The sequence below is a fragment of the Schistocerca cancellata genome, chromosome 2 (genome assembly GCF_023864275.1).
Source record: "Schistocerca cancellata isolate TAMUIC-IGC-003103 chromosome 2, iqSchCanc2.1, whole genome shotgun sequence".
NCBI lineage: Eukaryota > Metazoa > Arthropoda > Insecta > Orthoptera > Acrididae > Schistocerca > Schistocerca cancellata.
Genome location: NC_064627.1, coordinates 726666835 through 726681785, shown reverse-complemented (window position 1 = coordinate 726681785; position 14951 = coordinate 726666835). Strand labels below are relative to the sequence as shown.

Here is a 14951-nt window from a genome sequence, read left to right as displayed (position 1 = left end):
TGGGGGACAGATCCGGAGATCTTGCTGGCCAGGGTAGTTGACTTACACCTTCTACAGCACGTTGGGTGGCACGGGATACATGCGGACGTACATTGTCCTGTTGGAACAGCAAGTTCCCTTGCCGGTCTAGGAATGGTAGAACGATGGGTTCGATGACGGTTTGGATGTACCGTGAACTATTCGGTGTCCCCTCGACGATCACCAGTGGTGTACGGCCAGTGTAGGAGATCGCTCCCTACACCATGATGCCGGGTGTTGGCCCTGTGTGCCTCGGTCGTATGCAGTTCTGATTGTAGCGCTCACCTGCACGGCGCCAAACACGCATACGACCATCATTGGCACCAAGGCAGAAGCGACTCTCATCGCTGAAGACGACACGTCTCCATTCGTCCCTCCATTCGCGACACCACTGGAGGCGGGCTGCACGATGTTGGGGCGTGAGCGGAAGACGGCCTAACGGTGTGCGGGACCGTAGCCCAGCTTCATGGAGACGGTTGCGAATGGTCCTCGCCGATACCCCAGGAGCAACAGTGTCCCTAATTTGCTGGGAAGTGGCGGTGCGGTCCCCTACGGCACTGCGTAGGATCCTACGGTCTTGGCGTGCATCCGTGCGTCGCTGCGGTCCGGTCCCAGGTCGACGGGCACGTGCACCTTCCGCCGACCACTGGCGACAACATCGATGTACTGTGGAGACCTCACGCCCCACGTGTTGAGCAATTCGGCGGTACGTCCACCCGGCCTCCCGCATGCCCACTATACGCCCTCGCTCAAAGTCCGTCAACTGCACATACGGTTCACGTCCACGCTGTCGCGGCATGCTACCAGTGTTAAAGACTGCGATGGAGCTCCGTATGCCACGGCAAACTGGCTGACACTGACGGCGGCGGTGCACAAATGCTGCGCAGCTAGCGCCATTCGACGGCCAACACCGCGGTTCCTGGTGTGTCCGCTGTGCCGTGCGTGTGATCATTGCTTGTACAGCCCTCTCGCAGTGTCCGGAGCAAGTATGGTGGGTCTGACACCCCGGTGTCAATGTGTTCTTTTTTCCATTTCCAGGAGTGTATATTAAAGTGAAACTGTAATCGTTCATTTGTGTCACGTTTAGAGCTGTGAAGCCTTAGCTTGCGCTTTCTGGCTGCTAAAGAGTGTAAATGTTATAAAGAGTTGCAGAAGCGGATAGGTGGAGATGTGGACGTGGTCGCTGCTGCTGTTGACGGTGGCTGTCTGGGGTGCGGCTGGGGAGGTGCTGCTACACTGCGACTGCGCGCTGCGCGGCACCAACAACCAGCACGTCAGCATACAGTGCCTCTCACAGGTATGCCACAGCACGCACTCCCTCTCACTGGTGCACTGCATCACACCACAGCAAACCACACAGCGCCTCTCACAGGTGAATCACGATAGAGCACAGCACACAGTGCCTCTCACAGATACACTGCATAGTGCCTCACTGGCACATCACATAATAGCACCAAGTTCCTCTCGTAAATACCCACATCACACCATAGCCCACGATGCCTCTCACAGGTACACCACGGCATACAGTGCCCTTCACAGGTACAACGCATGACACCATAGCAAAAATCACAGTACCATGTCACAGGGAAAATCACGAAACTGCACAGTACACAATTCCTCTCACAAATACACCACAGCACAGTGTCTCTGACAGGTAGACAGAATCATGGCACAGACAATCACATAGCGCCTCTCACAAGTGAACAACAGCACAGCACACAGTGCCTGTCACACAAAATGAATTGATCGTGTGGCACTGTTGGCCGGGAGGCCCGATCTGGGAAAGTTCGGCCGCCGAGTGCAGGTCTCATTTCAGTCGACTCCACATTGCCCGACTTGCTTTCTAGTGATGAGGATGAAATGATGATAAGGACAACACAACACCCAGTCCACGAGCGGGGAAAACCTGCAGCTCGGCCGGGAATCGGCCCTGGGGCGTTGCATGGTAGGCAAGCACGTTACCACTCAGCTAAGGTGGCGGACATATAGCACACAGCTAGGATGTATGTAGTGCCTGAGAAAACAAAAATAAGGGGGTGAAAAGCCACAGCCAGATTTAGAGTGCAGCACATAAATCACATTCAACACACAATTTCTTAGGATTACACTGGTAAGACATAGAAGAGGAATTATTACTCGAAGTATTATACAAAAACTGTCCTGCCTGTAATGTAGACCTATTCCAAGGAGAATTGTGAATTGTGAATTGTGGTTTATTAGTCTCATAACGTACATAATCTAGATCATTTCATTCAGGTTCAGGAGACAAGTCAAAATTTTGGTACAGTTTTACCATATACATACAACACCTGATTTTAAAAAATGGTAACATAACTATAATACAATATAAATATACACATACAATAAAAAACAAACAATTAATTACAACAACTGATTTTAACAAATGGTATCATAATAATAATACAATTTTGTTACACATACAATGAAAGACTAACAATTAATTACCCCTTGCTCAGATTATCATGTCATCCTCTATGAATTCTTCTACTGAATAGTACCATTTCTCCAACAGAATCTGCTATAGCCTTATTTTTAGACTCTCTGGCTTCATATTAAATATATTTTTGCCCATTAGCTTGTTATATATTGTCATCCCCATATATTCTGGAGTTCGTGTATATAATTTCAAATGGTGTGTGGATAACATAAAATTATTTTTATTTCGTGTGTTGTATGTGTGGTTAAAATGATTTTCCTCAAATAATTTTTTTATGCTGTGTACAAAGATTATGATTTCATAAATGTATATGGAGGGAACTGTTAGGATTTGCAGGTTCCGAAATAATGGGCGACAAGATTCTGTTAGTTGTGCACTACACATGTATCTCATAATTTTCGTTTGCAGTTGCAGTATTCGAGATACACTACTTGAATTTCCCCAGAAAATGATACCATACCTACTGACAGATTCAAAATAACTATGATATGATATTTTTCGTGTACTCATGTCAGTAGAGTTTGCTAGTATTTGCATTACAAATGCAAAGCTGCACGAGGCCTTTCATGCAAATAAAATACGCTGTTATTCATTATACATAGAAAGGATACACCCGTAACTGGAGAGATATTACTCTCACTTAGTTGAATGGTCAGTCAATACGCTTTCTATATAAGGGGTCAGATGTTCGATTTCGTGTTAAGTTGCAACAGTTTTTTTTCCCTTATTTTTTGTGTGCAAATCTTGAGGGTCAATTGAGGTGCAACTGGCGGTAATATTTGCTGTAAGCTGATCCATATGGGATGACTCTCACATCTGCGCAAAGTTATGATAAAATAAAGTAATAATAAAGTGTGTGTGTTGGGGTGTATGGGCGCTCAACATCGAGGTCATCAGCGCCCGTAATAATAAATTAATACTAGGACAGCTGAGCATAGGAACAGTCACAATGAGCAGTACTAATATATTATGTAGAACAGTCTTTTCAGAAATGGCGTGAGGTTTATATCCAATGTGGATTATCGTCAGTACCATACTCCACTGACGACGTGTGGAGACGATAGCATGGAGCATGAACTTTTGATACCGCTTGCTTATGTAACTTCACCGGAGTATGGTCCGAAGATGATCAACATCAGATCGAAACCAATCACCGCTCATGAATAAAAGTGTTTCCATGCAGTGCAGACAGTTTTGTATAATATTTACTAACACCATGACAGTACACCAGAAGGGTGTAGACTGTCTAAATGCGGTAGCGTGAGTACTGACATTACTTATGATTACGCGAGTATTACTGAATTCTAGCAAGATATGACTACAACGAACGATTCGCCTATTTCGCAGACCGGTGTGGCCGAGCGGTTCTAGGCGCGTCAGTCTGGAAGCGCGCGACTGCCTCGGGCAAGGATGTGTGTGATGTTCTTAGGTTAGTTAGGTTTCAGTAGTTTTAGGTTCTAGGGGACTGATGACCTCAGATGTTAAGTCCCATAGTGCTCAGAGCCATTTGAACCATTTGATTCGCCTATTTCGATATACTTTAATATGTAATTGCTCACTAACTACATTTTCTTTGGTTCAAAGGGCTCTGAGCATTATGGGACTAAACATCTGAGGTCATGAGTCCCATAGAACACAGAACTACTTAAACCTAACTAACCTATGGACATCACACACATCCATGCCCGAGTCAGGATTCGAACCTGCGACCGTAGCGGTCGCGTGTCTCCAGACTGAAGCGCCTAGAACCGCTTGGTCACAATGGCTGCCCACATTTTCTTTTTGGATTCTTTCCCACATGCAGATGATATGTTAAAGACTAGATTAAAAATTGTACACAGCTCGAATGTGTATAGTATTAATTTGTCAGTTTCGTGTTCACGTATGTGTAGTAGCAGTCACAAAACGCACTAAACACAACGAGAAACAGCCTCAGTCGCTGATTATTAATGGTACTGCATATATGACTCAATAACAGGACTACTCCAAACGAACACTGTACACAATCTTCCAGAACAACGCCTATCATCCTAAAAACTAACAGAATAATCGTTTCCATTTTGAATACCGCGCCTAGGTCATTACGATGCCATTTTTCAAATGCTATGCTTTCTTCTGAACGTGCAAGTCCATTGAGGTATGCAGTAGATAACACATCTCCATCTCTACTCACTTTAAATTAAATTACAACCACGTCATTCCCCCCCTTTTTTTCCAAGGATGAATGTTTATCCTGTGCGAGAACGTAAATAACCAGGCAAAAAAATGTTCAAATGTGTGTGAAATCTTATGGGACTTAACAGCTAAGGTCATCAGTCCCTAAGCTTACACACTAATTAACCTTAATTATCCTAAGGTCAAACACACACACACCCATGCCCGAGGGAGGACTCGAACCTCCGCCGGGACCAGCCGCACAGTCCATGACTTCAGCGCCTCAGACCGCTCGGCAAATTCCGCGCGACCGTCATTCCCTCTCTTTTTTTTAAGGTTCTTTCCATTATCAAGTACAAAGAGACTTTTCTGTAGGCACGTTTACCTTTTAAGAAATGAAGCTCATCTTCCTCCATTATCTCTCCACTTATTCTTTCTGACGTTATATATAGCGTTTAGACTTTAGAGGCATCATGTGAATCTTGTACTTTTCATATTAATCCACTTGTGCTCTCTTCAGTAGCGAGATACTGAAACCTTCCTTTCACTGGTTTTTTGCTCTAGTAGAGTCACTTTATAATTCCTCTGTCTCCCACAAGTTCCGCTGCCTCTTGGGTGTATCATCGACTTCTGCTGGTTTGTATGAACACATATCACTCAGCACTCTACCAAATTGTGTTCATGTCAGTGTTTCACTTACGTTATCACATCCTGTATTTCTCTCGCATCACCCTCATTCTTGTCTTTCGTTACAGTTCCGAATGTACTGATGTACTCAGACGATTTACATGTCCTAATTCGTACAGTTAACAGAGCTCTCTTATCCTTGCCTCGTGGATTGATACCTTAAGTTTATACTTGTTCGAGGTTATGTTTAACGTTCCTGTATGGCCCATCGAGTTTTGCTATTGTCATCTCTATACGATTCTTACTTGTTATGGCCTTGGCTCGATGCTCAGCAGGATAATCTGGTCACTAACCTCGTAACGTTCTCCTCATGGCAAGCCCAACATCTGTAATACCATTCGCTGATGCTGGTACTGCCCAGTTACCAGCTTACCGGAAATCTCTCGCTCTCTTGTTTGCATTTCACTTAACTAATTTAACCACAGCCTGCCCACCTCTTTTTTTTTCCTGTTTGCACACAACAATCAGATTTATAACACTCCACACTCTGATCATAGAACGTTAGTGATATCTTTTCTTGAAGAAGTAATGTACATTAAAATAACAGAAAAGCCTCTTCTCTGGTGGATAAACTTTTGTGTCTTTAATTCCCTAGTGTCAATTGCTTTCTGTTTCTTACCATATATTACTGATGACTCATTTGCCTTCAGAGGCAGGTTATGTAGCACTGCATTTGTCGATTATGACAACGATACAGAGTAAGTATACATCGAGTGAATGAATCACCAACGATAGAGTTACGACTTCTTACTCCCTGACAGTTAACTTCATCACTTCCTACCATTACCAATCATTTGAAAATATTGTCTAATCTAGTCTGTCATTACTATTATTATTAAATTAATTTAACGGGATATTCCAAGACCCAGTCACAATATCACTTGGAATTAAGTGTATTTAACAAGGGATGTAAAAAGGAAGTAGGTAGCAGTTTCTCCCTGAACATGAGAAACCTATCTCACTGCAAGGCTATGTACGAGTGTGTGGGCGCCTACAAAACAAAGGAAAAATTAATTCATGAGCTGCAAGTTGCAGTTGAGCAAAACTTTCATTTTTGAAATCCGGAATTCACATCCCTAACTGAGAAGTTACATATGTATTATTTATGTGAATAACAAGAAATTCTCGTCAGGAATTATTTACTGTATGACTGGCATTAAGTTTCGAAGAAAATATGGAACTTGTCTTTAACTTAGTTGCCTTTCGTGAATTATATTTTAGCTCACAGACTACACAAAGTAAGTTTCTATTACGAATACCAAAGAATTCGACATTATCTGGATATATTTTTCCATTCACTTTATCACGGAATTTTGCATAGCTGTTTAAACACGAGTCACGCTACATGAAAGATGTAAAACAGGTTCCACTCCATGTTCCTACAATGAGGGTGCGAGGTCGCTAAATTATATTGTCTCGTTAAGACAGCGACATTTTGAGACGAATAAGGTTTATGACTGGATTACTAGACGGATAGTCGTGAAAATTCTTTACTTTATTGCCTTCAGTTCTCGTGACATATTCGAGAGAAGGAAACAGCACATGAGAACAGAATCCAGACGCGGCTATAAATTTTGTTATACCTTTATGGTGTCACAAAAGAGAAGGTAATTGACACAGGTAGTAAAAACTGGAATGTTGTATTTTCAGAAGTCGTGAAAAGTAATAGCTCAGTCTGATAACTCATCTCACCGAGTACACTGCTATGTCCTTGAGACCCAAGTTTCGCCCAGCAAATAGAGATCAGTTGGGCTATTGCTGAATATCTTGTCTGGATTAGGAACATCCAGTGATTAAGTCAAATATAAGTGATCTTTTAAGATTCCAAGTATGCTTTCTCTCTCTCTCTCTCTCTCTCTCTCTCTCTCTCTCTCTCTTTCTGTCTCCCTCTCTCGCATTGTACATACGTGTATTTTTGCGTCTTACGATGCGTAATGAGATGAATCTCCCATTTGCTTTTAGACAGTAAGCCTTATACACTTTTCTTCAGCTCATTAGAAGCGACAAAATAATCAATTCATTTTATGTGCCATTATTTTATTTTGTAAATATTAGATAACGGTTTAGTTATTCGACTGAAGCACATAAGTAGCTTGCTTTATTGAAATCAACTACCTATCGTCACAACTATAACAACCAGTTACTTCATAATGTTATTAAAAAAAGTCAGAGCTCTACTTTGCTACTAGTAGGATATGTGTAATTAGCTAAAAAATTTTCTTTAGTGATAACATTTTTAAGGGCAGAGATATTGTCTAAGAGAATTAAAATTTCTGTTTACGAAGAAGAACTGATTATTTACTACAGCGACAACTGGCGCTTAATTAAGACGGACAGTATCACATCTGGGACCTGTATCCTGACGCGTACTTCATGGTTACAACTTATATAAAATCTAAAACTTCAATAATTACGATCCACAATACTGTAAACTCTCTTTCGCAAAAACAAAATACTTTAACGAACAGCGCTGTGGGTTTTCTTCCTTTTCCACCGTTCGGAAAATTTCACCTAGTTACTGATGCCCTGCTGTCATAAAACTCTTCTGTTGTCTATCGCTCTGGAACACCATTAAAAGTTTCCTTTGCGTCAGGCAGTATGCGTTCCAAGTAACTGTTTATGATAAAATAAATGAACCAATGGAACAACATTGTTTACAGAAGACGAACTCGTATTGTCTCTTGTGAGATAGTCACTTGAATAGTACAGCAACAGGTAACACAATTTTAATACTTTCTACATTAATTTTCCTTTTAGTGATCACGAACGGAGAAACAGGACTAATTCAAAAATAACTACGACGAGGAAGAAAACAGTAGCAGCTATCCGTGAATTTGAATAGACTTTCACGATTGCGAGCCAAGCGTGCATTCTTTCGGTATATTTCTGGTCTTGACTTATACAGTAAATCAAGTTCTCCGTAATTTCACTTTAGTGGTGTCTATAAACTACTCTTTGTTGTTCTACTTTTTTCCATCGTTATAGGAGTTCACCTTGGTTCACCCTCCCCAATTCTTATCTGATGGTCTGGTTATCAGCTAGACACTTACGTGACCTACTCTGTTTACAGCTGTGGGTATGTCATGCAAACTCTGTATTGTGTACTATAGCATGACCTTCTGCACTGTAATATACACACATCAAGCTGCAGCGGAGCAGTACAGCTATTTACTTGTGGGCACAGAAGAAAGAAGATCCCCACTGCTCCTACAACTTTATGATACAATATCTTCGCTTGACGTATATCGTTCAAAGTACATTTATGTTCAGTTAATTAGACGATCATATTGCCTACCTCATCTTTCTTTTACGGATGGTAACTGGAAAGAAATCTTACACTCACAAATATATGAGTATTCGTGACTTACATAAAGAAATGTTTAGTTTTTTTCACATTTGTAAGTCCTCTTGTTCACTTATTTTACAAAAAGATTACTTGTGATAGTTCTAGATTAAATAAGTGCTATGGTTGTCAGGAATAACTGGGACTAAATGAAAACGATTTGTGACGAAAGTATTGTGAATCACTTCGTTTAGTCAATATAATTTTTCTGAATTTCACCTGCCGTGAAGGCTCAATTATATTTCCTTACTAATTTGTTTATAGTTATTAGCTACTAGCTTTTATCGTGTACGTTTCTAAGTTTGGGAAGGAGAAACACCGCCTGTTTGATACATGTACAGCTCACTTTCTGGTGGACTCAGGTAAAGGATCAGCGGCAGATTGTCATCCAGGGTTACCTAGTAGCTCTTTCGGGTAGTTCTTTTGCTTCGTTAGTGCGCTGCGTACAGACCGTAGAAATTAGTGATATGTTTTGCAGTCAGCTTTTGTGTTCAGCTGACTCACATGCGAAGCAAGTGTACATCGCGTCACCTTTTACTTTTCATCCAATAAAAATGATCGCGGAGAGTTGACAACTTTCTCTTACGATTGCAGGTTACTTCTAGGAGATGAACAGGTGCATCTACAAGGAGAACAAAATTAAAACGCCAGTCCATCCACTTTTCCATTGAGCACAGTTAGAGCTTTTGGTCAATGTGGAACAATTGTATATGTACTTCTAATGTAGAAATAGTACTAAGTGTTCAACTTATCGTTAGTTTAAGAATAATAGTATATAATTTAATAGCAAACATACGTTGCAGCGTGTGTATATTTTCAATAGCATACAGATACAGTGGAGTAGATTACAAGGCAGCTTGTATTCTAAAATTCATTAAAACTGAAGCATGTCAACACATTCACTATACTTATGATTAAGATTACTGAACATCACGTTGTGTCAAGCGTCCAGCTGCCTCAACCAAAGCCTCCAGACACGTGGTCGTCAAACTATTTTGCTTAAGACCAAATACTGACATTTGAGGGGGGGGGGTCGTAATCTCAGGCCGAATGACTACTGTAGTAAGGTGTGTGGTATGTTGGTCGCCGACTCGCAAGTACTGATCGTTAAAAGTGGACACCGTTCAGAACGCTCCCTGTCGACACTTCTCTGTTTCGGATCGCCGCCACCCTCAGGAACCCAGAAGTGGCGACACTGTAATTGCATGATGAAGTGTTGTTGTGTCGTCTGTGCGAGCGGACAATTAACAGAGTGACAACATTAATTTTAGCTTCATTTAAATGCATTGTGCAGTATGAGACACGCACGAGGAGAGAATCCATGGTTGCAGGTAACTGGGCTCCAAACCAGAGCACTTGATTATCTCGCTACGCTGTTCAGCTACACTGAACGAATTGCGCTCATAATACATGCGGCCAACGCTGTAGGGCACGTCCGAAAAACCCAATAAATCAGAAATGGCTTCACAGGAAGATAACAGATTGTTGCGTTTCCAGATTCTTGAGAATGAAAACTCAGGCAATAGTATGTGATCCACCTGCCCTGCAACCAACTGACTGTGTCGAACCGTCGTAGGCCAACTGCACAGCCACTACTGAGATATTGTAGCTCGTCATTACAGTGGACGAAACTGAGAATTTATCAGGTTCTGCGGACAATATAACAGTCTTGGAACTTCCTGATGGTTTGAAACACTGCGCGGGACCGGACAACTTTACGGAATGTTGCACCTCAGGGGCAACGGTCTCAATGATTGAGCTATCCTGTCACAATTCAAAACCCATCCTTACAGCAATTACTTTCTCCTACTTTCGAAATTTCACACAAGGTCTACAGCATGTGTCCTCCGACTTACGCTCCCACAAGGAAGAATACCACAGAGGAAATGGTTTAGTAACAGCTCAAGTGTTGCTTTCAGAAGAGAAAAGATTTTTTCTGACAGGCACCTTTATTGAATATGTCCGTTATCTAGTGCAGTCTTCACGTCCAGTGGTTCCGTTGTCTGCTGCTATTACAGGGTCACGTAAATGATACCAAACATGTCTGAAATGTATTGCAAAAGCTAATGGTGATGCTATAATCGAATGTAACAAATTATCCATGCCCTTAGTTGTTACATTAACGTACCTGACTGGCTGAAAACCGTAACTGTTTATATTAACTTATTTTTTAATCTCAGTGATATTTCCACCATTTGACTGGACAACTTCTTCATTTCGTATTACTATTACGACTTCGGCGATAAGCCATTATCAAACACAAAAATGTTGAACACAATCAGACTTTATTAAGTGAAGTCAAGCCCTACTGAACTGGGTATCCCAGCATGTAGATAAGTACAAAATCACCAAAATCACTTAACAGAGCTTAATTCTACGCAACACTGTTGTACTTGATAATGGCTTAATATAAAATACACAGTTGTACAGTCAAATGGTGGAGATAGCATTCAAACATTACTACATAACAGTGGCCCAAAGGTATGAAGAGACTATTGTTTTTAAGTTCTGATATGGAATCGCAAGAAAAACATCGGGAAGCTGTGAAACTGCATTACATTCATTCAGTACTTCAGTTTTTGTGACCTTGTGTATTTCAGTTCGGTAGGCGACGTTATGTGCAAGACCTTGTGCTGCCCAGGGTCAAAACTCACATCACGCCTGGGAGCATGCCCCGAACGTTTCTGTCACGGGACGACATGGAGGATTTTCCCGATACTGATTTTTCTGCTCCATTGGACCACACTCACATACCGATTTCGCGAATGTTAACGGTGAAAGGCACAGTAATACCATCATTCATCTTTCCACTTAGTTTGATATTTGTTCGGTGAATGCATTTGTCGTAGCACTGACTTTCCCAGAAGTACAAGAGGGGAGCGGATAGCTTCACCTGTACCCATCTCCCTACACTGTAATTCATTCTATGTTGTTGTTAAGCACTGCTGCAACAGTAATGTTGTATGTACGTCCCATATGGGGAACTATCTGTGTGATAGTTTTTCCTTATTGGCACAAATAATTTTGGTTCCAGTCCGTAAAAATGAGTTGTGTGAACTTGGGTCAACCTCATTAAGAGAAAAAATGAGAAAAGTCTAATGTTTAATGAAAAACAATACTTAGAAAGAGGTGTTTAGCCAGTAGTTTTGAACATAATTAGTAATAATTATTAATACCGGTGTATTAAGTTTAATCATGAATTTTATAAAATTACTATGAAAGATATTTGTGAGGCAAGTACCATGAACAACAGCCACATTTTCTTCTAAAAATTCATATGTTTTGATAAAATATTCGTTCGTGCACTGAAAACGTATGCCGAACATGAGACAGAAGTTGAAATTCCTGGTACTTCCTCTTATCGTTTTCTGTAAATAACTTATTGCAGCATTCCATAAGCGGCACCTCTTTCGATTTGATCATTTATAGGGTGTACAGTGACAAAATTTCCTTTTTTATTTCTCTCCGAAGAATCTATCTTGAGGAACGCGACACACGATTCAGTTCCTGTGAAAAATACTCTCAATTTTTTTAGGAAGGAAATGTTGAATCACATTATCGGTAATGTCCGGGATTTTATCGATATTACTACGTGAGCCTTTTGATATATTTTTCTGGTGGTTCCGTTTTACGATTCAATCCAGAAGGGGTATTGAATCATACTTTGACATACACAATGTACGGAAGATACAAACATGACAAATTGCATACTTATCTTGAAACGATAATTCAAGTAAATCGCAAGAATAAACTGTTTCAAGCAGTAAATAGTCTTCGACATACACGTTGCATGATGGACAGCCTATGGAACATGGAATAGTGCTTCGCAAGATGGCGCTTCGGCAGGAGAATCGCATTTATTTCTAAAAAATCAATATAATGCTACCGCTGCTCCCTGGAAACAAAGTTGAGGATTCTATACACACCGACGTGATCCAAGTCCTCGTCACTTTTCATTGCTGAATTCCAGTTCTGAATTTATTGACTCCAGACGCAGCGTGTTGAAACTTCTACAGTGTTTCTGTAGTTGGATCTGTGTTTCTACAGCTTATTTTGTCCCAAAAGCCGCTTCTGAGAAATATTTAGTATATCTGAGGCCTGCTAGTCATAAGAATGTTCGGTTTGAAGGCATTTCTGCAGCGTACATGCAATGCAGCGCGACTCCGATGCGGGTATATAAGCATTCTCATGTACTCAAGAGACTAGTGCGACATTATTTCCTTTTCTACGCCAGGGCGGCAAATGCGAAAAAATGAACTATGGCGACTTTATTACCCAATTACGCTCAAAGAGCACCAACGGGCTTATATTCTTTCCTTGGATGCCGAAGGATGAAGAGCGGTAGATGTCCATCAGAGAATGAAGAATGTTTACGGGGCTTCATGATAACGCACGTCCCATTTCGCTAATGCCGTACGCAGAAGTTATGCCATTTCAAGTGGGAAACAATAGAGCACCCGCCCTGTAGTTCCAGTCTCTCCCCACACAACTACGACGCCTTTGGTCTCTTAAAAAAGGGCCTTGAAGGGTCGACCCTTCGAGGTCCTTTTTTAAGGTGCCAAAGGCGAGATAGTTGCGTGTGGAGGCAGCAGGCAGTTACGTACTTTCTCACGCCTGCGGACACGGTATGTTTTCGAACAGGTATCTTCAACCTGGCGCGTCGGTGGAACGGCTGTATGAAAGTTCTCGTCGATTTTGCACGATTTTCACACCGATTCTGGACTGTACGGCCTTCGAATACAAACTTTTTGATAGCCCCTTATAAATACATGACGTCTTTTACGAAGAAGCTTTCAGTCAAAAGATACGCTACTTGAAGGGTACTTAATTTGATGTTGGCCCGTCTGAAACTGAACTTGGACGTAGTTCTGAAAACCCCGTTTGGCGTGAGTTCCCTAGACAATTTTTGACATTTTTCTTTCCATGCGTTTTCAAATACGTTTAAGTGAAGATTTATATTGTAAGTACAAAATCTTACTCGAGAGTTGAATTTCATACTTGCTTCGCTCTTGCCTCTTCATGGCTGATACTGTTCGCCCAGCTCTCTTTGCCAAATCACTGGTCATTGACTGAATGCATCAACATTTACTCTTCTGTCTTCCACTGACTGACCAAATCTTCTTCAATAGTGATGACACTTCAAACAATGGTAGGAGCCCTCTGCTCGAGGTTCTGAGAAGAAATCTCTTTCTTCTCGCTTATGAACCTTCAACGATCTTCCAGTATACCTTAGCAGTTATCTCTGTTGTTGAAACAGAGCTTCTCATTTTGATATGTAGTTATTCAGTTCCGGAGTGGGAATTCGGGATTTTTCCCACTTCACGCAATTTATTATTCATAGTTAATTCACATTTTACTTAACTGTAAATAGAAACCATTTACTCTTGACAGGTGGAAGTTTTGTTAGAGTTAATCATGTGAATAATATGTGAGTAAATAAAATATATCCTATAAATGAAGTAAGGATGAAGGCATTGTACTTAATAAGACTGCTACCGTCTCTCCGAAATGACACGTAAGTAGCACGTTCCGGGTACCGTCGTGAAAAGTACCGCCTTTGTTTGCTGTGCCTACTCTCTGCCAGTCTTAACTTAGTTGCATCACTGACCCATCACTTCATCTGACCTTTGCGATGCGTCAGGTACTTAATGAATTTATCGTGAAGAAGAAACATTTTAGTGGTTAGGAGTCTTTTCCTGAAATTTACAGTTTTGAAGGCCCAGGCACAATTTTCCCACACCCAGTCTACCTCATATTTCACACGTTCATTTTTGCATGGAATGGAAGAAACTGGAGAAGAGCCCAAGAATTTTTTTAAAGTGCCATAGAGCAGCCACCGTAGCTGATGTGCTGCACCTACACACATTAACATACTCCAAACTGTCGAAAGTAAGGCACTGCTAATAACTTTATGGTTTGCTAGAAGCTCAATAATCCACAATGGCCTTAAACTTAAAATACGTTCAAAAGAGACTCAATCGACATCCGAAACATTTTACGGCAAACTAGTTTACTTGTATAACATAATATAAATATGTGACATCCACCAGTTACACAAGCATGAACGTCCAAAGATGGTACTGTTACTACATCAGTAATAAAAGGGTGAGGTTAAAGTACCGTAATATAATTATCTTTTAATTTTTAATCTGTGATTCATTCATAACATTTAAGAATGTTGTCTAGTAAGTGTAACAGTGCTTTTAAAATCACCATGTTTAAAATTAAATACGATCTCTTAAAACTGTAACACTATTGCTTGAGTCTGCGGTTGTATATTCATTATTATGC

The 14951-nt window shown here is 41.1% G+C and overlaps 1 protein-coding gene across 1 annotated transcript in view; it reads left to right on the top strand.

The window, feature by feature from the left end:
• The first annotated feature begins 1186 nt into the window (after positions 1 to 1186).
• The window catches only part of LOC126158106 (uncharacterized), a 39021-nt gene continuing 25256 nt past the window's right edge, over positions 1187 to 14951 (top strand). The window contains exon 1 of the mRNA XM_049916421.1: positions 1187 to 1315. Within this exon, the coding sequence (XP_049772378.1) occupies positions 1187 to 1315 (129 nt within the window). The remainder of the gene's footprint in view (positions 1316 to 14951) is intronic.